At 44.0% G+C, this 25,303-nt stretch overlaps 3 protein-coding genes across 4 annotated transcripts in view; all 3 read right to left on the reverse strand.

Moving 5' to 3' along the window:
• ZNF774 (zinc finger protein 774) overlaps positions 1-25,303 on the reverse strand; it is a 286,859-nt gene that overhangs the window by 108,376 nt on the left and 153,180 nt on the right. The window lies entirely within an intron of this gene.
• On the reverse strand, positions 1,374-15,231 carry WDR73 (WD repeat domain 73). The gene is made up of 8 exons (XM_081290890.1): positions 15,133-15,231; positions 14,420-14,487; positions 14,021-14,109; positions 11,987-12,075; positions 11,338-11,402; positions 5,542-5,706; positions 4,852-5,217; positions 1,374-3,005 (listed from the first exon to the last, which is right to left on the reverse strand). Exons 1-8 carry the CDS (start codon positions 15,171-15,173, stop codon positions 2,770-2,772), a joined length of 1,119 nt encoding a protein of 372 aa, XP_081147016.1. The 5' UTR covers positions 15,174-15,231; the 3' UTR covers positions 1,374-2,769.
• On the reverse strand, positions 16,084-23,676 carry NMB (neuromedin B). Of its 2 annotated transcripts, none has more exons than XM_081290897.1 (3): positions 18,917-23,676; positions 18,137-18,309; positions 16,084-16,350 (listed from the first exon to the last, which is right to left on the reverse strand). In XM_081290897.1, exons 1-3 carry the CDS (start codon positions 19,083-19,085, stop codon positions 16,219-16,221), a joined length of 474 nt encoding a protein of 157 aa, XP_081147023.1. In that variant the 5' UTR covers positions 19,086-23,676; the 3' UTR covers positions 16,084-16,218. The 2 variants fall into 2 exon arrangements, with proteins under 2 accessions (XP_081147023.1, XP_081147024.1); XM_081290898.1 differs by having other exon boundaries at positions 16,085-16,355.

Raw genomic sequence — 25,303 nt, forward strand, 5'->3', positions numbered from 1 at the left:
TAAATTAAGTAATCAAAAAATTCATTTCTGAACTGTACATGGTGGCATATTCCTGTAGCCTGAGCTACTCAGGAGGTTGAGGTTGGAGGGTCACTTGAATTTCCAAGTTGGAAGATAGCCTGGGTAACATAACAAGATTTTGTCTCAAAAAAGTATATATTTCTTTTAAAAATACATGTTAGGGGCTGGGGATGTGGCTCAAGCGGTAGCGCGCTCGCCTGGCGTGCGTGCGGCCCAGGTTCAATCCTCAGCACCACATACCAACAAAGATGTTGTGTCTGCCGAGAACTAAGAAAAAATAAATAAATATTAAAAATTCTCTCTCTCTGTCCTCCACTCTCTCTTTAAAAAAAAAAAATACATGTTAGGAGGTTGGAGATGTAGTTTAGTGGAAAAGCAATTGCCTGGCATGAGTGAGGCCCCAGGTTCAATCCCTAGAACTGCTGAGGAAAAAAAATTCCCAGTGCTATGGACTGTTGTGCCCCCCTCACTTAAACTGGTATGTTGAAGAATCAACCCCCAGTGTGACTGCATTTGGAGATGGGGTTTTATGGAGGTAATTAAGGTTAAATGAAGCCATCAGGATAAGGCTCTAATCCAGTAGGACTGGTGGCCTTATAAGCAGAGGAAGAAAGGCACTTGTTTAGCATAAGCCAGCCTGGGGTTTCATTCCAGTGCAACATGGTATGCACGCACACACACGAGTGTGCACACACAAAAACAAAATCCAAATTGTGACTAATAATAAACTAACTTTCCACCAGGCGACCAGCATGCTGGTTTCATTAAAGAGGTTCGTGGCATAGAAGTTAACTAGTGAGATCAAAATAAAACACAGACTCAATTACCTTTTTCTATGACCAGGTCCGGAGACAGCTCTCCCCTCTCTGGCTCTCACCTCGAACCACCCGGTGGGGCAGCAAGGCTTACTCAGGACTAGCAGGAGAGAGAGAGAGAGCACACCAGGGAGTGGCCTTTTATTGAGGAACAAGAAATTCAGGGGAAAATTCCATCCAATGAAGGTCGAGGGGGGCAGCATTCCAAGGTCAGGGTCAGTGATTGGCCTCAGGGTCAGTGGTCAGTCACACCCCCACATGGACAGACTCTCGCACCTGGAGAGGGTGGGGATAGCTCCGACACAGTTTGGCCAGAACGCCTCACACCCAATCCGGGAGGTGCCTAATCACGTTCGAGAATGGCTTCCCACATAACTTCAAAAGCAAAATTCATAAAAAAACCCTTTAATAAATGCAACAGTGAGATATTGTATACAACAGGGAGATGCATATAACTTTAATATTTGCTATGGATCCCCAAACAGAAATGTTTGTGGAGCCCCCAAAAGGAAATGCCCCTCATGTGGATTCCCCTGGGGAAGGCTGTGTTCTAGTGAGGGACAATGAGACAGCTAGGATCTGTTTGAACTTCTTGTGTTGTGGTTGGTGCTGAGCACAAACAACTATTTTCACACTTTGGCTTGGGATTGAACCCATTAGTTTTAACCACTGAGCCATATCCCCCACCTTTTTTTTTAATCTTTACTTTGTTGATTTATTTTTATGAGTTGCTAAGGATTGAACACAGTGCCTCACATGTGAGAGGGAAGTTCTGCCTCTGAGCCACAACCCCGGACTCTCCCCCGCCCTTTTTATTTTTTATTTAGAGACAGGTCTTGCTAAGTTGCTGAGGCTGGCTTTGAACTACTCATGATCCTATTGCCTCAGCCTCCCAAGTCACTGGGGTTATAGGCACACACCACCATGCCTGGCTGAAGAGTACCAACTTCTCAAGAGAAATGCATACTAAGGCTATGAGTAATGACTTTTCATTCATCAGACTGGCAAAGGTCAAAAGCCACTAAATAGACTTTTGTTAGCAAGGATGAGGGAGAGAGGCATCAATGTTTGGGGGAAAATGACATACTCTCTAAGGAGGGCACCTTGGCAGTGGTTCAATATGCATATATTCTCTGCCACAGCAATTTTACTTTTTACAAATTTATCCTAAAAACATATTATTTATGGGAACAAAAGCTGTTCATCACACAATAAGAAAAGATGAGGAAAATGTAACTGCCCTTTAATAGGGAGCTGGATGTATGCGTTCTGGTTCAAATGCACAAGGTACAGTATACAGCAGGAATGAAGACCCTGCCTCTCCTGCGCCCTTCAGAGAACCACAGAACCTCCATCAGCTGCTCAAAGCAATAAGGCTTTGATATTTGGCAATCTGACAGGCAAAAAATGGCACAATCTTTTCTTAATTTCTACTGGGGTTGATGTTTTCTTCATGTTCACTTGCCCTAATACATTTTTTTTTTCTGTTAAAAAAGTTCACATAACACAATTGCATCCACAAGCTCTTCTGATTTTTACTCTGACACTGTGAAGAAGGGAGGAACAAAACACTGCCACTTCACACTGGGGAAAGTGGAGCTCTCAGCTACCAGGTAATTTATTGTGCCATGTGTCCTACAAAAACTATTCTTTATGTCACTTTTAACTTTCCCAATAACCCCGCAAGGTAGTTTTCCTACTGCCTCAGCCACCCGAGCATCTAGGATTACAGGTGTTTGCCACCAGTCCCAGCAAGGTAGTTATTTCTTTCCTCATTTTACAGAAAAGAAAACTGGGGGCAAGAGACAGACTGACTTGCCAAGGCCATACAGCTGGTAGCAGGGATCTGTAGTCACTCAAGAACTGAATCAGTGCCCCTGCCACTCCAACATCTCCTTCTCTTCCTAATGGCCAAGGCAGGAAGATGCTGGTGTCAGCAGGAAACACAGAGGTCCACCCAGTCCCACACGTGCAGGGAGGCATCACTTGCTGCTGATAACAAAGTCCTGGGTTTGCAGGGGTGCCAGGTGTGGGTGGTAACCTGTGGAGCAGTATCCATTTTGTTTTCATCGTGGAAGAGGTGACCTCTGTGAGTGAAGAGAGGTTCCACCTGGATCCCTGTTCCATCCCAAGATGTGACATCATAGACCTGAACAGTCCCATCAAAACCTGAGGAAGAATATAGAAAAGGAACATCAACCCTGAATCCCTAAAACAATGCCATTTGCTCAATGGCACCAAAACAGGCTAAGGATGAGTTCTCACATAGTAGTAGCAAGATACTTAAAAGCCAACTACTGGAAATGTGACCTCTGTCCCAGTGCTGGCCTTCCGGGCATGTCGCCATGATCATCTGTGGTTCACCTGTTACAGACCAGGTCCAGGGCTGATCCTGGACATGCCCTATCTCTTAATCCTTACAACCATTTGAAGTAGGGACTATTTTCCCCAGGAAATGGAGGCTTAAGAGACTTATCAAACCTTTCTAACTTGTCCCAAATTCCAATCTCCCCCATGCTTGTCCCTCTCAGCAAATGGCCTTAAAGAGGGAAGTAGAAGAAGCCTTAAGAGAGGAACACCTTCACATCCCCCAAAATTGAGTTACATCTGCACTCATGCTATCCTGCCATCTTCCTGTTCCCTCCACAGAGCCTGGTTCTTTTCTTCTGCTCTTTATGAATCCTGGCGCTTTCTTTCCTTGCTCTCTTCTATTCTTTCAGGCCCTCCCCCACAATGGATCCTCCCCATTGGCATCTACTGCCCTCATTCCATACTCCATGCAACTAGATTCCACCAGGCCCATGAGCTTGACCTGGCTGGCTTGCACAACTCAAAATGAAAGTAGGTTGAGAAGCATCCTTGAAATCCTGTCCCTACACTCATACACTGCTGGTGGTACTGCAAATTGGTGCAGCCAATTTGGAAAGCAGTATGGAGATTCTTTGGAAAACTGGGAATGGAACGACCATTTGACCCAGCTATTCCTCTTCTCAGACTATACCCAAAAGACCTAAAAACAGCATACTACAGGGACACAGCCACATCAATGTTTATAGCAGCACAATTCACAATAGCTAGACTGTGGAGCCAACCTAGATGCCCTTCAATGGATGAATGGATAAAAAAAAATGTGGCATATATATACAATGGAATATTACTCAGCACTAAAAAATAATAAGATCATGGCATTTGCAGGGAAATGAATGGCATTAGAGCAGATTATGCTAAGTGAAGTTAGCCAATCCCAAAAAAACAAATGCCGAATGTCTTCTCTGATATAAGGGGGGGGGGGTGACTCAAAATGGGGAAGAGAGGAAGAGCATGAGAAGAAGATTACCTCTACATAGTGAAGAGGGGTGGGAGAAAGGGAATTGCATGGATGGTGGAAAGAGACCCTCATTGTTATACAAAATACATGTATGAAGATGTGAGGAAAAAAAAATAGTGTTACCTTAGATTAGGTAGAGAGAAATGATGGGAGGGGAGGGGAGGGGTTGGGGGGATAGGAAGGATAGAATGAAACAGACATTATTATTACTGTGTGTATATATGTGAATGCATGACCAATGTGATTCGGCAACCTGTATACTCAGAACAATGAGATATTATATCCCATCTGATTCAAATATATGATATGTCAAAGTCATTGTACTGTCATGTGTAACTAATTAAAACAAAACAAAAAAAGAAATCCTGTCCCCTTTCTGGTACAGCTTCATGGCTATCCCAGCAATTTACTATCTGCATTTCTCTCAACTGACCAGAAATCTGAATCCCTGCTAGGCTTGGAGAGGCTGGTGTTTGTGCATGGAAGTTTAGAGGCCAGGGCAGGGAAGGGCCTACCACTGAGGAACCTGAAGAGTTAATCTGGAGCTCTCTTGGGCAACTTCTAACTTTTGGAGCCAGATTCTTTTGGAACCAGATCGATTGTGGGGCTGCAGTCTTCTTCCTGAGTACTCCACCATCCTCAGGAAAAGAGAGATCTAACAAGACATGAGAGCCTGTTCAGCAGTACCTGAAATGGCTAAGCAGTTGTCCAGGGCTGGGGCCCACGTTACTCGCAGCAACTCTGGGTTGGGGCTAGGTGTGGACACTGGGCACTGGACTGAGCTGACAGGATGGCAGAGATCCCGGGGGTCAAGAAGTCGGAGCTGCCCCTCTGAGCCAAGGCTTGCAATATAGGATCCTGGGCCTTGGCCCATGCCCCTAACTTTTGCACACCATCTCTCTCCACCAGACCCAGGGTTCGGGCTGATATTCTCCAATGGTGCCCACTTCTGGCGGGTATCAACAAGCCCCAGATGACCAGAGGTGCAGCAGAAAGCAAAGGTGTTTGCATCTAGGACCTGCAGGCTACTCAGCTTCTCACTGTCACTGATGTCTGGAAGACCAAAGGCAAAGAAGAATTAGATAGGCCAGGCAATTTGGCAGGGCTTGCTGGTTACAACAGTCCTAAGCAAAATGAATCATTCCCCACCTCCCACTCATCTTGCCATAGTCTGCTTCACTGGGTGGTTGCTGGTCCCTGGGACTGCCCCTCCCCACCCCAGAATGGGAGCCCTTTAAGGCCAGAGCCTATCTCTTATTCAGCAAGTTTCTCCAGCACATGGAACGGACAGTTTACATTAGGTTTCAAACGTGCCGAGTTGGGCCGAAGGCCAGATGTTGGCTGAAAGAGCCAGCAAGAGGTGAACTACTGCAGTACCTGAGCTGTACATGACCTTCTGGGATTCCAGATCCACAATCTTCAGATCACTGAGCCGTGCCCCATGGAGGACTCCAGGAACCATTGAGGAGAAGACATCCACTCTAGGCCAGAGGTTTCCCTCTTTTTCATGAACTGCAATGGTGCTGACAGCCTTAATGACATCTAGGAGGAAAAGGGAAGTAATGAAAGCCCAGAATGTTAATGACGGTTTTGAAAAATGACATGGCATAGGCCAGCCATCTTATCCTGGACATTGAGAAAGTCAAGAAAGAGCTGGGCAAAGTGGCACATACCTGTAATCCCAACAGCTCAGGAGGCTGAGACAGGAGGACAGTGAGTTCAAACCCAGCCTCAGCAATGGTGAGGTGCTGAGCAACTCAGCATTGACCCTTAGACCCTGTCTCTAAATAAAATACAAAATAGGGCTGGGGATGTGGCTCAGTGGTTGAGTGCCCCTGAGTTCAATCCCTGGTACCCACTCACCCCCCCAAAAAAAGGTGGTTAAGAAAGAAAGGGAAGCTGGGTGCAGTGGCATACACCTGTAATCTCAGCAACTTGGGAGGCTGAGGCAAGAGGATGGTAAGTTTGAGGCCAGCCTTGGTAACTTAGGGAGACCTTACCTCAAAGTAAAAAATAAAAAAGGAAGAAAGAACTGACAGTGTGAGAATGTTGAGACATAAACACTCTGGGTTATATTTACATTTTTCTTTTCTTTTTTTTTTATTGGTTGTTCACAACATTACAAAGCTCTTGACATATCATATTTCATACATTAGATTGAAGTGGGTTATGAACCCCCAATTTTAATATTTACATTTTTCAAATAGAGTCACTTTAATTTCTTTATAACTTACCATATGAATTATTTTTGCAAATGGGAAATTATGAGTCATTGTAATCTCAAAACTCCACAATCAGTTCTTGCTTTTTATAATTTGGTAGACAGCAAATAGAGGAAAAGGAATGAACATTCACTACTGATGTCACTTACACCTTTGGTGAAAAGTAATAGGTACAGAGTTAATGAGCTAGTATTATTTCTTTTTTTTTTTTTTTTTTTTAAAGAGAGAGTGAGAGAGGGAAGAGAGAGAGAGAGAATTTTTAATATTTATTTTTTAGTTCTCGGCGGACACAACATCTTTGTTGGTATGTGGTGCTGAGGATCGAACCCGGGCAGCAAGCATGCGAGGCGAGCGCGCTACCGCTTGAGCCACATCCCCAGCCCCTAGTATTATTTCTTTTAAAAACATAGTCCATGACCTGAAGCAACTTGTTAAAAATCTAGCAAGTAAATGTTACACTGCAGATATCACTGACTTAAAATGTAAACTAGACAATAAGAAAGACCACATTTTTAAAAAAAAGTAAATGGAACAAAGACATATTGGACCTCAAGTAGAAACAAGTTTTAGTTTTGTTTCCACCTGCTTGGTTAGCAGGCCAGTTCTCTTTTCTGCATTCTGTATCATTTGATTCTTCTCTTTTTTTTTCCCTTGCAGTATTGGGGATTGAATCCAGGGGCACTCTACCACTGAGCTACATCCCCAGACCTTTCTATTTTGAGACAGGGTCTTGCTAAGTTGCAGAGGCTGGCCTTGAACTTGCAATACTCCTGTCTCAGCCTCCTAAGTATCTGGGATTACAAGTGTGTACCATTGTGTCTGGCTATTTCCACCCCCTGGTATTGGGGACTGAATTCAGGGCCTAGCACATGCTAGACAAATTCTCTACCGCTGAGCCACACCCCCAACCCAGTTTCTACATTCTTTGAAGAAAATGAACATCTGTGTATTTTTTCAACTCTAAAGGAGAGGCATAAATCAGAATGATGAGGGCAGAATAGATATGAGGATACTCACATAGTTCATCAAGCCGATGTGTGGTCACAGTTCCCTCATAACAGTTCCCACAAAGGACATGCCCAGAGGGACCTACATGGGCTGGGTTAGTACTCAGAGGGCCCTCCAGTACTGCTCCCAGGGCCCACAGGCCTCTCAGTGCACTTAATCAGACTGGCTGAATCTAACTGTTCCAACCACATGAGCTGTGGGGGTTTGTCACAGACACAACAGTTGGGCCTTAGGGCCAGAGTTTGTCTCTAGGGAGTGCTGTAGTTCAAGCCATCTGGCCAGAGCCTGCCTGACTCTCCTGGGTCACATTTAAATCAGTCCCTTCTTCCCCTTCCACAGACTCAGAAGAGGCTGGACAATTCTCCCAGAACCTGCTACTCTAAGCCAGAGGATGATTCTCAGCTATGATCTCTCCTCTCTGGAAGGAAGGAGATCTATTTCAAAGATTCAGTGGAAAACAAAGGCTTAAGGGCCTCCTGACTAGGAAGCTGCTCTATAATTATAGTAAGAAAGAAATCAGAGGGGCTGGGGGATATACCTCTGTTGGGGTGCTAGCCTAGCATGCACCAGGCCTTGGTTTCCATCCCATAGGTCTTCTTCTCCAGTCAGTGGTATAGTGCCCTCTCCTAGGAAATCTACACCAAATTTACCAAACTAGCCCCAACTAAAAAGACAAACTACTCCAAATGAAGGCAAGACAGTGAAGTACCTCCAAGAACTTGGAAAGAAAAGGCAGGATGTTTCTAAGAACCAACACAGAAAGCATCAGAGAAGAGGCAGGCAAAGGCCCTTAGGAATCAGGGCAGCTCCCAGACCTGCAATCATGAGCAAGTGTGATAATACAAGTAAAGAAAAGTAGTGTCCATGAGAGGGGGCTGTTGAGTCAGAGGTAAAGAAAATACTGGGCCTGTTCAGAAGAGAAGCCACACCATGAATAAGTTTCTTTATTTTTTAAATTTGGGTACTGGAGACTTCACCCAGGGGCGCCTAATCACTGAGTCACATCCCCAGTCCTTTTTATTTTTTATTTTGAGAGAGGGTCTTGCTAAGTTGCTTAGGGCCTCCCTAAGTTGCTGAGGCTGGTCTGGAACTTGTGATCCTCTTGTCTCAGCCTCCTAAGCTGCTGGTAGTACAGGAGTACACCACCAGGCCTGGCTGCATATTTAAGTTTCAAATGGGATGAACAAGTGACATTCAGCTGAGACCCTTAGAACTGTAATCATCCAACTCAATGGTTTCTACATCCCCAGAGCTGAGAGAAGAGGCTTTGGCTCCAAGGGCGGGGGCAGCATAAGGCTCAGGCAGCAACGTGTTCACAAGTTGTCTTATGAAAAAGCAATTTGGAAATCTCAAGAGCTGACTTCTCTTGTTCTCACTGCATTTATCATACAGACTCTGAATAGGCTATATCTTCTCTAAGCAAAGCTTGTTATAAAATAGAATAGTCCATAAAATATTTTAGTGATAACTGCTTTTTCATTGTAAACTAAGAAAACTGCATGCTGATATATACAGCAGTCTGGTAAGTCTAGTGAGCACTGCCTCTATTAGCTTGTTCTGTATTGCTCACAAAATCAGCCTTGGGGCTGTGGGTCAACAGCAGACTTCAGAAAACTTACCAAGATAACATGAAAGCTTCTAGAAAAATAGCAAAGTCTTCCCTCAGCTCTGGAAAATTCTTGCACTAATATCTACACACTTTAGTGTCAGAACAAGTCCCCTTGACCTGTTAACTCTCCTAGGTCTACACTACAGACTCTATGAGACACCAGTACTCAAGCACTATCAAATGATTAGTAAGACTCCTTCTCTCTTGTCTTTAAAACCTTGCTGCCTCATCTAGACTATTTTGGGGAAAAGATAAAAAAAAAACAACTATAAGTTCCTGGCATAAGTTTGGACACATAAATCAATGGAACAGCACCCAGAGTCCAGAACTAAATCTTTGTATTTATGGTAAACTGATTTTCAACAAAGGTGCCATGACAAATTAGTGGAGAAAGGATGGATTTTTCAACAATTAGTGTGAGAACAATTGAAAATCCACATGCAAAAAGAATAACTTAGATCCTTACCTCCATTATACACAAAAATTAACTAAAAATGGATCATAGATTCAAATGTTGGACCTAATAACAAGACTTTTGGGAAAAAATATAGGAGAAAAATTTATGAATTAGGTAAAGACTTCGTAGCTATGAAAAAATAGTTCAGGATCCCCCTGCAACAACAAAAAACCATGGATAAACTGGACCTTATCAAAATTTAAAGCTTTTATGCTTCAAAGGATACCTTGAAAAGACAAGTAACAGACTTTGAAAAAATATTAGCAAAGTATATCAAATGAAGAATTTGTATCTAGAATGTACAAGGACCAAAGACCAACAACCCAATAAAAAATAGGCTTTTTGCAAGATAAATGAATGGTTAATAAGCACATGAAAAGATACTCAACATTATTAGTCATTATGGAAATGCAAATGAAAACCACAAGGACACAAAAAGACAGTGACAAATGTTGATGAATACATGGAAAAATGTGGACTCTTATACACTGTGGTGGGAATGTAAATAAAGCCATTTTGGAAAATTTTGAAAGTTTCCTTAAAAAAGCAAACATAAATTTACCATATGACACAGCAATTTCATTCTTAGGTGTCTACCCAAGACACCTAAGACACATTTGTCCACATGAAGATTTGTACATTATCTGCATTATTCATAATAGCCCAAAATTGGATCCAATAACTGGTAGACAAAATGTGAGATACATCCATACAGCCATAATGGAATACAATTCAGTCATAAAAAGGAACAAACTACTGATATACACTATAACATGGATGGACTTTAAAAAGATTAAGAGAAAGATGCCACATATATGTTCCCATTGATATGATATGTCCAGAAAAGGCAAATCTAATATATGGGAACGAGGATTAACAGTATATTCCATGAAAGTATTACTGGGGTCATGAAAGTATTCTAAAACGAATTTATAAGTGATGGCTACAATATGTATTTTAAAAACATCCCTGAACTGTACACTCAAAATGTGTGAATTAAATGACAGGTAAAATATACCTCAATAAAATTATTTAAAAAAATAAACCACTACAACTGCTAAGTAAGTGATATAAACAAGTAAAAACGATAGCATAGGACAGGTGACAAGGAAAACAATAAAGATAGCCCACAGGGCCAGTGACCTCAGAAAGCAATAAACACAAGAGTACTTTTCTGCAGCAGTGAAGCCTGGGGAAGGGCCAGCAGCCACCAGGCTACTTCTGGGAAGCTTCCAACTGAGGCAACAGGGGGCACACACACTTTAATGCTGATGGACACTGGAGGAGGGAGGGAGGGGACTAAATCAGGTCAGAAGGCTGCCCGCTCTGGTGCCTGCCTGACAGAGGACCTGCAAATCTCCACAGCTGGAGGGAAGCCTATTCCCCATGAGGGAACTTCCTTCCACTTCCAGAATGGATAGGAAGCAGAGTGACTTCTCTGAGAAGAAAACTGGCTAGTCAACCTTGCTCATTAGCTATTTTCCTTCCCAGGGAACATGTTGTAGAGAGAAATAACTTCTTTTTTTCTCTCTCTCTCCCATCCTCCTCCTCCAAGAGGAAAGCACTTCGGATTAGCCCTAGTTCTGCCCTGGCCTCCGTCTTGCTTAATGGAGAGGCCTGTGGTTCTCTGGGCAGTCCATCTATGGCTAGGTTGGGTAAACTCAACTCTTGGAGTAAGTTCAGGGAAGATTCGTCTGGGGCTTGTCTGCCATGCTGTGGTTGCTAATTTGTCTTTTTGCCACCATAAAAGTAGATTCTATATTCTCCTGCCCCTGACTCAGAATCTACATATTTCCTGACTCAAGAGTAGGGGGCAGGAGTGTGCAAGTCACATACTTTCCTTAAACCTCAACCTCCACCAAGTGAAATTCACTCACCACTGTCTTCTGCAAACTGCCACACCTGCAGATAACAACCTGGAAGGCCACTGGTCACCAGCAACCTATTCAGGATAGATAGAAAATCAGTCCAGATAGTGGGGAGCTCCTCCCCAAACCCCAACAGCTTTCCCCTTTCCAGTCCACATAGCTTAGGATCTGTTCACCTCCCATAACAAAAATTTGTACTGCAGGATCAAAACCAGCCATCCTTATTTAACAGATGAGCAGCTTGCTCTGCTTTAGGGATGGGCCCACAGCTCATAGAGAGCCATGGGACTGAGCTCAGGCTCAGCCATCTAGAGAGGACACCAATGAGGAGCCTGAACACACAACTCTGACCTACAGACTTAGCTTCCTCTAACTGAGCTAGTTACACAAACTATCTAATACATCAGCTCTCTGAAAGATTAAGAGCATCCTTTTTATCCTGTATCTATCTAGTCCCTAGAGCAATTTCAGTGACCTGGTGGTTACATTAATCAAAGTAGGTATGGAGATAATGGTTTTATGTTCTAGATCTGTGTGCACATTCACATGTCTGTGTGCAGTTAGAGCTGAGGAGGCAATAAAAAAAGCAGGACACCCCTGGGTATTTTCAGCCATCCCATCTTGAAATAGAAGGTCTGAGTCATAGAACTGACCATACCTGGTACCTGGCACATGCTTTAGATCAAAGACAGGTCCGTCTGAAAATCCGCCATGGCGCAATTTAAAATCTCTTTCTGGGAATAAGCCCTAAAATACGAAGGGTTGGCCAATCAGATACAGTCTGCTCTTCAAAGGAACACTTGGCATTTTTCTGAGCTTTACCTCTTGAAATTCTAATACAATCAGTCTGGGAATGGGCCCAGGAATTTGCATTTTAGCCAGCAACCTTAATAGCTTGGATACAGGTGGTCTTCAGGCTACTGTGAGGAAACACTGGACTATGGCTGCCTGGGACTCAGCCTCTCCTGGTCTTAATAATCCCTTTATAGGTTCCTGTCTACCCTGTCATCTATTCTAAACCTTCAGCTTAACTATGCCATGGTTACCCTGTAAGATAACTTGGTTTCTTATTAAAGAATTTTAAAGGGCTAAGGGTGTAGCTCAGTTGTAGAGCATGTACAAGGCCCTGGGTTCAATCCCCAGTATTGCAAAAACAAACAAACAAATAAATAAATTTGTTTATTCAGAAACAAACATTTTCAAATTCCTGTTCCTACATGGCCTTTCAGTTATTTAACTGTATGCCTCACCCTTCCCATTTTGGGGAAGCAGGATCTTTTTCTATCACTGGAGGTTAGGATCATTTTTCCTGTTATTCCCTCACTCCTACATCTACATTCTCTCCCTTTTTAAGAGCTACTTCTCCTCAGGTTGTAACTCTGCTAACACTTCTGGCTTTAGGAAATCCTCCCTCTTCAAGTCTATTTCTGACTAGTTATCGTTCTGATTTCTTCCCTTCCTGCATCTCCACTTCCTCCTTTCTCTCAGTCTTTGGCCCTGACCATCATTAAAATGCTGTGCCAGAGGTTACCAAGATCTTCCCAATTGCCAATCTAATAAACAAACTTCAATCCTCACCTGAATGATTCTATAGTAACATTACATAGTTATTGACTTTTCTTCTTTTTTAAAGAATTTGACCTTTATTAATTTGTTTTTATCTGGTGCTGAGGATCAAACCCAGGGCCTCACTATACTAGGCAAATGCTTTACCACTGAGCTACAACCCCAGCCCTATAGACTCTTCTTGACACGTTTTCTTCTTTTGCATTTGGACCTTTTCTGAAACTCCTCCTACATTAAAGACTATCCTTAGTATTTCTTGTGGGTTCCAATTCTTATACCTGTCCCTTTAACTGTGTCTCCTGAAGTTCTGTCCTTAGCTATCTTAATCTATTATAGTACATATTATTCTAGGCAATCTAAACTATTCTAAGGGCTTCAACTACTTTCTATACCCTAATGGCTTCCTAATCTATTTTTTTTGGTGGTGGTAGTGGGTATCAGGGGTTGAATCCAGGGGCACTTAGCCATTCAGCCACATCCTGAGTCCTATTTTGTATTTTATTTTTTTAAAATATTTATTTTTTAGTTGTAGTCAGACACAATACTTTTATTTTTATGTGGTGCTGAGGATCAAACCCAGGGCCTCACACATGCTAGGTGAACACTCTACCACTGAGCCACAACCCAAGCTCCCTATTTTGTATTTTAGTTAGAGACAGCATCTCACTGAGTTGCTTAGCACCTCGCTGTTGGTGAGGCTGGCTTTCAACTTGTGATCCTCCTGTCTCAGCCTCTCAAGCCATTGGGATTATTGGCATGCATCATCTGGCCGGCCCTAAATCTATTTTTAAAAAATGTCTTTATTTATTTATTTTTATGTGGTGCTGAGGGTCGAACCCAGTGCCTCATGCATGTGAATCAAGCGCTCTACCACTGAGCTATAGCCCCAACCCCCCAAATCTATTTTTAATAAAACTGACCTCTTCCTCTAGTAGCCCTCTTTGAATCACATGAGATTCTGTAACACTTATCTCTGTTCAAACTTGTCTCCCTCTAGTAGACTGTAAGGGCATGACCATTGTGTGTGTGTGTCTCTCCAGCATCCAGGACAATACCTGGTGTGTAACAGGAGTTTTCAAATGCTTAATAAATAAAAATGAACATATATACTTATATTTCAAATTACCTGGTTTTCCTTTACAGAAAGTCTGAGAGGTAGTATCAGATGAAGAATCTCATTTTTTTTCAGGCTTTCATAGCCAGCAACAAAGACTCCTGGAAAAAAGCAGCAGCTGTGATAAATCATTAGGAAGATTATTATAGACAATGGGTGGATCTATAAATTCCTGCCAAATCCGCCCAATCAGGGATAAATTCCTTCCCCATCAGTGTGCAGCCTTGAATCAGGGGATGGAGGGTCTTAATAAAAGGAACGTAAATGCTGATGGGGCACCAAATTTCAACAAGTGACCAATAGGCCCTCAGGCTCCCAAAAGAGTAGCCTGGGTCCCTCTAGACTGAGCCCCTGACTCTCAGCCTGAGAAATGTGATTCCATTTCCTTTAGGGCCAGGCAAGTTTTATCACCTTTGTCACCAATCCATTCAAGGACTCGTGTGGCTCCTGAGAGGTCGAATGCATGGAAATCCTGGTACCTGCACAAAAGGGACACAATCACCCGGTGCATGGAACTGTATGGCTGACAAAAATAACAGAATTCGGTGGTGAGGGACCTGGATCTGGAGTCAGGCAGACAAGGGACTGTGTCTTTTTTTTTCAGTTTTCGGCAGACACAACAGCTTTATTTTATTTTTATGTGGTGCTGAGGATCGAACCCAGCACCCTGCGCATGCCAGGCGAGCATGTTACTGCTTGAGCTACATCCCCAGCCCAAGGGACTGTGTCTTAATTCCTATTTTACACCCAGTGTGACTGGGACTAGGCCAGACACTAGGCCCTGAGCTTCGGTTTTCATCTGTGGAACTCCCAGGACACCCAAAGTTGATGTGAAGATCCAATAAGTTAATCTGTGTTCAATGTTTAACCTAGAGGCTGGAGCAAAATAACTGATCATCTGTGTTGGTATTATTATCCATCACTAGCACAGCTCTTAACATCACTAGCACGCAGAACGGGCCATTTTCCAGATAAAAAAGCCGAGGCCCAAGAAGAGTCATTCCGCATAGACCCAGCCACGCGTCCCCCTCATACCAGGATTCCCTACGTGCCTCCACCCACACTCATCCGCCCACCAGACGCATTTCAGGCCCAGGCTCAGCCCCCAATCCCTCACGATTTACAAGCGCAAGGATTCCACAAGCCAGTCCTCCGCGGGATCCATGGCAACTGCCGCTTCCGGCACCCCGCTTCCGCTTTCAAGCCTTCCAGGACATCCGCGGCCCTCTCGCGAGGAGAGGGCGTGGCCTCCCTCTGGCGGGCGGGGCCGTGGTGTCCCAGCTGGCTTGCCCATGCGCCCCGCCCTCGCTGGGCTGTGCTGGGAAATCTTTGGGGAAAAGCTCCCGGAAAAGGGAAGAAAGACTCCGAAGTTAGCTCGGAACTGGGCTGGACGGACCAAATACCTGTTTTAGATCTAGGTATTTGCAGCCCAGAAAACGGCGGTCAGTATCCCAAGGCCAGGAATATTACAAAACCATCCGGCTAAACTGAAATTTCAGATAAACAATGAATAATATTCTTTGTGTGAGTATGCCCATGCAATTTTTAGGACATTTTACACGAATTTTTTTTTTATCTGAAATTCGAATTGTACCGGGTGTCCATTTTTTATTTGCTAACTCTGGCAACTCTACTTAAATTCAGAGAAGAGAGCAGGCAGATAGCGGGGTCTGGAATCTCACCAGGCTCTCTCCACGCATTAGGTACTCCTCTAGAAACTTAGCGTGGAAATGAAATATGATGAGATTAAGTAAAGCCCAGTAGTGTAGTGTTAGTATAGTGTAGTACCCTCGTTAGAGGCGAGGAAACGGAAGAGACATTTGCCTGCACCAGTAGGTGGCAGAGGCGAGAGCAGAATCCAGCAACTGGAAGGAGACACAGCATACAGTGGGCATTGAGTACCTCCTTGCTGAATGAATGGAGTAAGAGCTCAGTCACTGCCAGGCTGATGCCAGACATGGGGGTGTCCCGGGCTTTTTAGAGCCCACCCCATTTCACTGAACACCCCACCCTCCAGTTCCCTTCCTCTTCCCTTCCCTTAAACGTGGCTGGAAAGAGAGGACCATGCATTCTATATATAAACAGCAGGGTTTTATTCACAACTTCATCAGAGAAGCAAGAAAAACAGCAGGAACATAGGTTGTGTTTGCAACTGCAATATTTCTGGCGAACCAAACGGAAATCACAGTAATGGAATAACAGATTCAAGCTCAGGATTTACATCCAGATGGGGCCACCACTAGGGTTCCATTCAGCAACTTGCCTGGGTGGGCACAATCTAAGCCATGTTGTGTCTGCCCCATTACTGGCATCACTTCTGCAGTATCTGCACCAGCAGCCTCCTGTACTGAAGGAAAACAAAGAGAAGAAATGACCTGGGGAGAGGGGAAAATGATAAAGCCATGCTGCCATTTCTAAGTGCTGGGTGTTTGCAGATGTGGGCAGAGACAGACTCTCAATTGAGGCAGGCCACGGAGCACTTTCTCTCTGAAAGTCCTGAGAGGAATTAGGGGTGGTGGTTTTCTCAGAACACAGCCCCAATAGCACAGGGCAGGCATGACAATTACAAGAGATCATGGAAGTCAAGTAAAAGTATGGTGTCTGGCACTGGGCCATTGTCAGTGTCCTTATTCCCCCTACCCCAAGCTCTGCCCAGACCTCCCTCAAGTTCCCCCAGCCCCATAGCTAGGGATTCTCTAGTTAATCTGTACATTTTAGGCCTTCAAATTCCATGGCCCTAGAGGTGATAATAGTCTTCCTTCAGATAGCCAGCCCAACCTCCTAGCCCTTATTATGTGAGGTTCCCAGGAGTTATGCATCTGAAAGTCAGGGATGTGGGCTGGGGCTAGACCTTTTCTAGGGAATGCCCCTCTCTTCTTTCAACATATGCATACTTTATGGTAGACACAGTGGCAGATACAAAAATGAGGCACCAACAGGTACTGCCAGAAAGCTCACGGACCGGACTGGTAAGTGCTCCTGTTTACTGAGGGCTTTCTATGTGCCAGCACCATGCTGCACAAATAACATAATGGGAGAAGGGCCTGTATTTCCACTTTATGAATGAGGAAGATGAGCCTTTGAGTAGGTAAGTGACATTCTAAGGTTATATAGCTATTGAGTAGCTAGGTTTTGAGCCCAGCACAGTGGCCAGAGCCCACATTCTGCCACATCACACTGCTTTCTGCACATGGTAACAGTACCAAGGAGGGTGTGTGCAGTAGGGATAGCACTGGGAGCAGCAAATGGAGGAGCAGCCACCCACCCATGCTAGCCAGGAAGGGTGGCTTACTTCCAGCTTTAGGACCTTGAACCCCATAGATCGTTGGTTTACCACCAAGAGTGATTTGCCCCACCCTGGGAGACACTTGGCAATGTCTGGAAGTATTTTTTGTTGTTTTTAAAGACAGGGTCTTGCTATGTTGCCCAGGCTGACCTCAAACTCCTGGGCTCGGGGATCCTCCTGCCTCAATTTACCAAGTTGCCAGGATTACAGGTGTATACACCACACCTGGCTCAGAAATAATTTTGTTTGTCACAACTTAGGAGAGGCAAGGTGCTATTGACATCTAGTGGGTAGAAACCACAGACATGGCTAAACATCCAACAATGTGCAGGGATGCCCACAGCAAAGAATTATCCAGCCTAGAATGTCAACAGCACTGGTGAACGTGAACAAGGTTTTAATTCTGTCTTGGTTGCTGACTTTTCTTACCCTCTCTGGTTCTCAGGGTCCTAGCTCTGGTCATAACCATATGTAAGGCACAGCAAATGTACACTTGGTTTATATAGTAGGGGACATCTGGAGTGGAACAAAGCTGTGTAGTTAGGGGAGAAGATTCTGCTGCCAAGAGGCCAGCCTGTGACTTTAGACTGAGTGATGGGGAACTTCTTTCCCTACTTCTTGCTCCATGGAGTCTGGTGGGAAGGTCAGCTTCCTTTCTTTGGAGAGTGTCTCCTTTAAGCCTTGGGACACAGGGAGGGCCCAGAATCCTGGCTTTCTGGAGTTTATACCCATTATGCCCTGGCTGCGTAATCACACCCAATCCTGGGTGGTAATTCCTCCATGCTGGATCCTAGGTGGCCTTGGCTAAACCATCCTGGTATTGGGGTGGAGGCCTGGCTCACCTGGGTTTGGGGTGCTGGGCTGCTGAAGCTCATGCTCAGAGCTTTCTTTATCCGTAGGATCCTGAGCAGATCATGACTCAGCTGCAGTCTCTGGTCCCTCAGGGAGGTATGGGGAGTTGTCCCCAACGGGAATGCTCTGGGGGACTCCAGACTCTTCTTCCCCATGAAGTGACCTAGAAAGGAGGTGCCCAGGTACATGGAAGTCAGGGAGTGAGGATCCTGCCCCAGTGGGAAAGTTCCCCATCTTTCCCACTTTTCACTTCTCTTGGAAGGAAGACAGGAAACCTTCATTCTCTTCGCCAAGGAGCCACAAAGACATTGGGGTGGTGACAAAGACTGCTACCTCAGCTTTTCCTGAACAGGTGTAGGGACAGCACAGCTGGAAGGAAGGTGGGACAAACTAGGACCAGGGGGAAACTGCCAGATGTACTGCCTGCTTGGAGGAGGGTCAGAAAAGGGCAAGGAAAGAAGTAGGGAATGAAGAGGTGCCTGGAAGATGAATGTGCAGAAAGACACACCAGAGGTTATAAGATTCGGCAGTCTTGCTTAAGGGAAGGACACCGGTTGGCAGTCGACCTAGGTAGGATTCAAACCCAGCTCTGCCTTAAACTTGCTAAGAGATCTTAGCCAAGTTACTATCTTAGCCAAATTACTCAACTTCTCTATCTACTAAATTAGATGATCCCCTAGTGCTCGGACACTAGGAGGGGCCACAGTGTTGAGAAAGAAACGGGGCTAGAGCGGGGTGAGGGACGCTTGCTGGGGTCCCCTAAGACTTACCGGTGGCCCAGAGGTTGCCCCGCGGGTGCACTCGGATCTTGCTTGTTCGGCCCCGGGATTCCGGAAGATCCCAGTTGAGCGGGGCGACACCGGCTGCCAGCAGCGCGAAGAGCAGGAGGCCACTAAGCCACCAAGCGCCCCCCGCGTGCCGGGCCATGGCCATGCCCATAGCTCCGTCTGCCAGCCCGCGCCCGCAGCTGGCTCCAGGGGCCCGCCTTCCCTGCTTTTAAACCTGCGCCTGGGGCGGAGCTTCAGCAGGAGCCCCGCCCTGCCGCCCGTAGCGGCCCCGCCCCGCACCTGCTCCTGGTGAGTTGGGCGCTGCCTCCTCCATGGGTCCTGGATTGAGCCGCCCACCCTCCCGCCGCCCCCGCAGCAAGACAGTTCCGGGACCTCGCTCGCCACGGCCGCTGGCTTTTGGCCACCAAGTAATAACTTCAAACCCTGAGCTTCTCTAGGAGACTAAAAGTGGGGCAAAGAAGTCCTCCTCCTGCACAGCACGGGCATCTTTATGCCACTCAGGCAAGTGCCAGGCACCACAGGAGCTCCATAATTAATTCTCGACACCCCTCATTCTTGGAGCATCTGGCTCGTACCACTCCCGGGAGAAGGCACCCGCTGGAGGGCCCGCCTTAACCGTAGGCACGAGGCAGACCTCTGTGGGTCCGGGGAGAGGAAAGAGCATTGGACCAACTCTACTTCTCTTTCAAGTATAAAATGGAAATAACCACATCGCCTTATTTTTAATTTTTTTTAGATGTTGATGGACCTTAATTTTATTCATTTATTTGTATGTGGTGCTGAGAATCTAACCCAGTGCTTCACACATGCTAGGCAAGCGCTCTAGCACTGAGCCATTACCCCAGCCCTAAATCATCTTTTTAAAAAAATTATTTTTTTTTACTTGTAGATGGACACAATATTTATATATTTATTTTTTATGTTGTGCCGAGGATTGAACCCAGTGCCTGACATGTGCTAGGCAAGCACTCTACCACTGAGCCACAACCCCAGCCCTCGCCTTATTTTTTATAGTTTTACATAAACACAATTATTTTGTGGCAGGAAGCAGCAGTTTTATAGGACCTGCCCTTTCACACCCAACACTACCGTCCTCCTACTTGAAAAGAACTTTTGGATTAGTGGTATCACTTAAGGAGAAGGGGAAGACACTATGCTCCAGAATAATCCATTTATTTTTTCTTTTTTAAAAATATTTTTTAGTTTTTATAGTTGGACACAATACTTTTATTTATTTTTATGTGGTGCTGAGGATTGAACCCAGCACCTCACACATGCTAGGCGAGGGCTTTACTGCTGAGCCACAACCCCAGTCTCCATTTATTTTTTCTTAAACATTTACTGAACACCAATAATCAGAGCCCCATGAATGCCACAGCAGGAGGGGAGTCAAATTCCCTACTCCCAAGAGAGCTATCCCTCTCACTAGAAACAGTACAAGGAGAGACTGATGGAAGAGTGGGGTGTGGGCCAAGCCCTAGGCTCCTTGCTGGACATTGGACAGTATGAATATGACAGAGCTTACTACAATTATCTTTAAGAATTATTTTTTTCTGACTTAATAATGACACCTGCTATTATTACTCTTGCCCTGGCATTTACACCTCTCTGCTTTCTTGTCACAGATCCCCATGGTGTACAGATATAGCTCTTACCACCTTCCTATAATAATCATTCCCTTTGCATCCATTACACTCCCATCCTACCTTCTCTGGTCCATGGATGTAAAAATTAGTGGAAGCTCATATTTAGTGATTCTTCCTTGCTTAAATGCTTGAATGAAATTATTTTATGTTTCTCTCCCTTAACTGGTGGAAACAGGATGAAAGAGTCACTTGCTTAGATATCTCACTGGAGTCTGGCTTCAGGTCTGTTGGGATCACTGTATCAGGTCCCCAAAGCTGTGAGGGCAGATACAGATCTCCCCAAATTCTCAGACCCACTCCTGTTTCACCATCCCATTTCAACACCAAGTTGGGCTTCAATTTCTCAGGGAGGAGAGGGAGTGAACACTGTATTTTTTACTTCTTTCCTGACAGTGACCCTGTGACCTTTTCTTACAGATTTATTTATATTAAGCTAAGCTTCCTCTAACACAAGCTCAGGTTCACAGCTCTGAGACTGGCTCCAGAAGCCCTCAGGACTATTTGAAATGTCAGCCCAGCACAGGGAAAAAAGAGTCCCTGAGGACCCAGAAAAAGCAGCAGCTCCAAAGCCAGCTATATAACACTGTCCAGGAGACTGGGCTTCCCTGGGGGAGTGGAAGGAGCTACAGCAGAAAGGATGGCTAGTCCAAGGCAGTGCTAGGCTTTGGGTTTAGCATGAGGACTTCAACTGCTCATCGCATATATTCCCTATATACATGCTGATGACATGTATATAGGGTTGGGGGTGTAGCTCAATGCTTAAGTGCACCTGGGTTCAATCCACGGGGAGAGACTCAGTGTGTTTTCATATCAAAGTATAGAGGGTTCATCATATCTTCAGGGTTTACTCATGACCCTTCCAGAATTCTACAACATTCAAGAACATCCGTGGAAAATGGGGAGAAGATTCACAGGATGATCAAAGGATCACCAAAGGGATGAAAGCTATATGGCAAATCCCATTATAACTAGCACCAACAAAACATTTAAAGTAGCCAGGTGCAGTGGCCTGGAAGGCCCGATACATTCAAAGCCAACCTCAGCAAATGTGAGACTCTATCTTTAAATAAAATACAAAATAGGGCTGGTGATGTGGCTCAGTGATTGACTGCACCTGAGTTCAATCCCTAGCACCAAAAAAACAAAAACCAAACCTTTAAACTGCACCAAGTTTTAAAATCCAAAACAGTTTGAAATAAAGGACATAAATATTAATGTTTTTGCATGTCTTCATTAAATTGAAATCAATTACAAGTAACACCTTTTCATAACTCTGTCTTTTTTGCCTGTTTTCTAAAAACACTTTCATGTATGTTCCCTTGATTCTCAGCGTGGATTTGAAGTAGAAAAGACTAATACCATGCCCATTTTATAAATGAGTTAACTCACATAGAAAGCAAGTTAGTAAGAGAGAGGAAACAAATGAAGAAAACCAGACTGTAGACTTGTAACACAAGTACAGAGGATGACAGAGAAAGGGGAAAGCAGAAATTTAAATTAGACATAAGTGAGTCTAGGTGAAGTCTCAGAAACTAGAGCTGTGTAGAGCAGGACAGTGTGAAGTCTGTCCTGGTAGACCTCTGCACACAGTTCTCCATCTGTGTGGCCTGCAGAAATGAAGAGAACATCTTGGGAATGCTCAGGTCCTGCTCTTTAGTTTTACAATCAAAAGGAGTTTATAAAATCAGGAAAAGAATAGAATCTTCAAAAAAGGAGAAAGGAAGGGAGAGTCAGGGATTTGTGAAAGAATTTCCTGACGTCAGGGGGAATACATAGGGGTTTTAGCTGTTCTGTAAGATCAGAACAGTAACCATTAAGAAGTACTATTAAGAAGAAATCCACAGATTGCCAAATGCCTGCAATCCAGCTCCCCGGGAGACTGAGGCAGGAGGATTGCAAATTTAAGGACAGTCTTGGCAACTTAGATCCTGTCAAAAAGGGTTGGGGATGTAGCTCAATGCTTAAGTGCACCTGGGTTCAATCCCTAGTACTAAACAAACAAACAAACCAAAATCAAAACCAAAACAACAACAAAAAACAAGAACTCAGGAAGGAAGGAAAGATCTACATCTAATGAAAAAGGATGAACACTTCAACAGTGACTAAGAAGCTACTGTTCAGCTAAATGGCTCAAGGGCTCAGGGACACCATGAAAACCTAAGAAAGCAAGAAGCCCCAGGCAACATTAATTCATAATTACTTGCATGTAATATTCATGTATTTAAGGAGATATTTCCATAATTGAAGTAAATATGCGTTCAACTCCAAAGAGGGTTAAAAAGGCTTGGAAATCTGGTGGAGAATCTCAGTATTAATAATCTGAGCAAATCTGAGGAGGAAAAACCTGCGGCCAATCAAAAATTCCCATTTGACTTTACAGGGTAAAATAACCGGATTAAGACCTCCAGCATGGTGATGTGGTAAAAGTAACACACCTCAAGTCTGATTCTGCCATACATGCATTAGAAGATCTTGGTCAAATCCCTGAACTTCTCCTGACTTCTCTACTTTGTAGGATGGAGGTTATTTTGAGATTTATAAAATGAGAGAAAGTAAATATTTGTTGTAAATTATAAAGCACTTAGCAGAGCATCTGGCACATTCTAAGTACTCAATATTATTAGCTGCATCCTAGGAAAGCAAAACCTGCTTTAAATCTGAAAGCCCATGACAGAGGGAAATGTTCGCTTGCTAGCAGCAAAGACCACAGTGCTCACACAATAGGGCCTAGCTCTGGCAGCATGCCTATTATATCTTAAGTTGTTTGATAAACCAAAATGCCAGCACATCTACCTAAACTCTTGACCAATTTCAAGAAAAGAATTCTATACTCCACATATGGTTTGAAAGTCATACTCAAAATAACATAGCTATTGAGAAAAGAAGATTGTTTTTATAATACAAACTTAAGAAAAAGAAATTTAAAATATTCTTCATTGATGAGGATAAGAGGGAAGTACTTATCAGAATGAAAATGAGGTATGAGGGGCTGGGGATGTGGCTCAAGCAGTAGCGCGCTCGCCTGGCATGCGTGCGGCCCAGGTTCGATCCTCAGCACCACATACAAACAAAGATGTTGTGTCCGCCGATAACTAAAAAATAAATATTAAAAAAAAAAGAGAAAATGAGGTATGAGATTTTCATGTTTTCTAAAAGGCCATGAGTGGGCTTTTTTCTTTTTTGGTGCTGGGGATTGAAGCCAGTGGTACAACCACTGAGCTACATGCCTAGCCCTTTTTATTTTGAAACAGGGTCTCACTAAGTTGCTGAGACTGGCCTCAAACTTGTGATCCTTCTGCCTCAGCCTTCCAAGTTGAGATTATAGTTGTGCACCACCATGCACAGTAGCCATGAGGTTTTTAAAGATCACAAAACACATTGGGCTGGGGATGTGGCTCAAGCGGTAGCATGCTCGCCTGGCATGCGTGCAGCCCGGGTTCGATCCTCAGCACCACATACAAAGATGTTGTGTCCACCGAAAAAAACTAAAAAAATAAATATTAAAAAATTCTCTCTCTCTCTTAAAAAAAAAAAATCACAAAACACTGTTTTAGAGAGAAGTTGAAAGTTCTTGGCTGATTAGATTATGAGGCCTTTTGCAGAGACTGACAAACTACACCATGTATGGATGAACTTTCTATGAAATTGCTCCATGAAAATCATGCTAATTAAAAAAAAATCACACAACATCACAGTATGTTTCTTGGTTCTCAGGTACTATTACAAAAACAATTTTTTAAAAATTCCACAGAGCACAGAAATAACTATTTCTCTCTTTGCATTAGATGCTAAGGATGAGAGTCAAATGTATGGATCTCTTCTAGCAGACAAAAGAATCTTCTGACATCTTATAGGTACTACTCTCGACTCCAATTCCATCCTTTTCTTTCTCCACACTTACTTCATCCCTGAATTCTTCAATAATTAAATTGTATTATGTTAATTTTAGTTTTTCCCCCCCAGCACAGGGAATTTGAATCCAGGGATGCTTTATCCCTGAGCTATCCCCAGCCCTTTTTGAAATTTTTTTTGAGAAAGGATCTCACTAAATTTCCAGCACTGGACTCAGAATTTCCATCTTCCTGCCTCGGTCTCCTAAGCTCCTAAGGTGTGATCCCAGCAGCTTATTGCATCTACATAGGTTTCACCTGGCCCTCTTTAATTATTTTATATTTATCACATAGTGCTAGGTATATCTTTTATGAAACCAAGGCAGTGTATAAATAAATCTAAAATAAGTAAAGTACTATGATATATACAAAGATGAAACTGAAGCTGGTCTTGTCTTGATACCTTCAAGGAACTGGCCTTCCCTGTGGTGGGAGAGAGGGACAAACAGAAAGCAACCACTGTGAGGACAATGTTAAAGAGGAATATGAACAAAGTACAGGGCAGTCCGGAGGAAGTAGAACTATATAAATTTGAAAGCTTAATCAAGAATAAGAAACAAGCAGGGGGCAGGTGTGTATACCTGTATTCCCAGGTACTCGGGAGGCTGAGACAAGAGGATCACAAGTTCAAGACCAACCTGGGCAATTGAGTGAGACCCTGTCTCAAAATAAAAAATAAAATGGTCTGGGGATGTAGCTCAGTACCTTGGGTTTAACCCCAAGTTTGCATCTATTATTATACTTATGATCCTATACTGAAAAATTTGTTTATGCACATTGCCTTATTAAGGCAGAGTTTCTGGCAAAGCAAGAAGGACTTTGCCTTACTCACT

This window comes from Spermophilus citellus, assembly GCF_964194105.1.
Source record: "Spermophilus citellus genome assembly, chromosome: 4".
Lineage (NCBI taxonomy): Eukaryota > Metazoa > Chordata > Mammalia > Rodentia > Sciuridae > Spermophilus > Spermophilus citellus.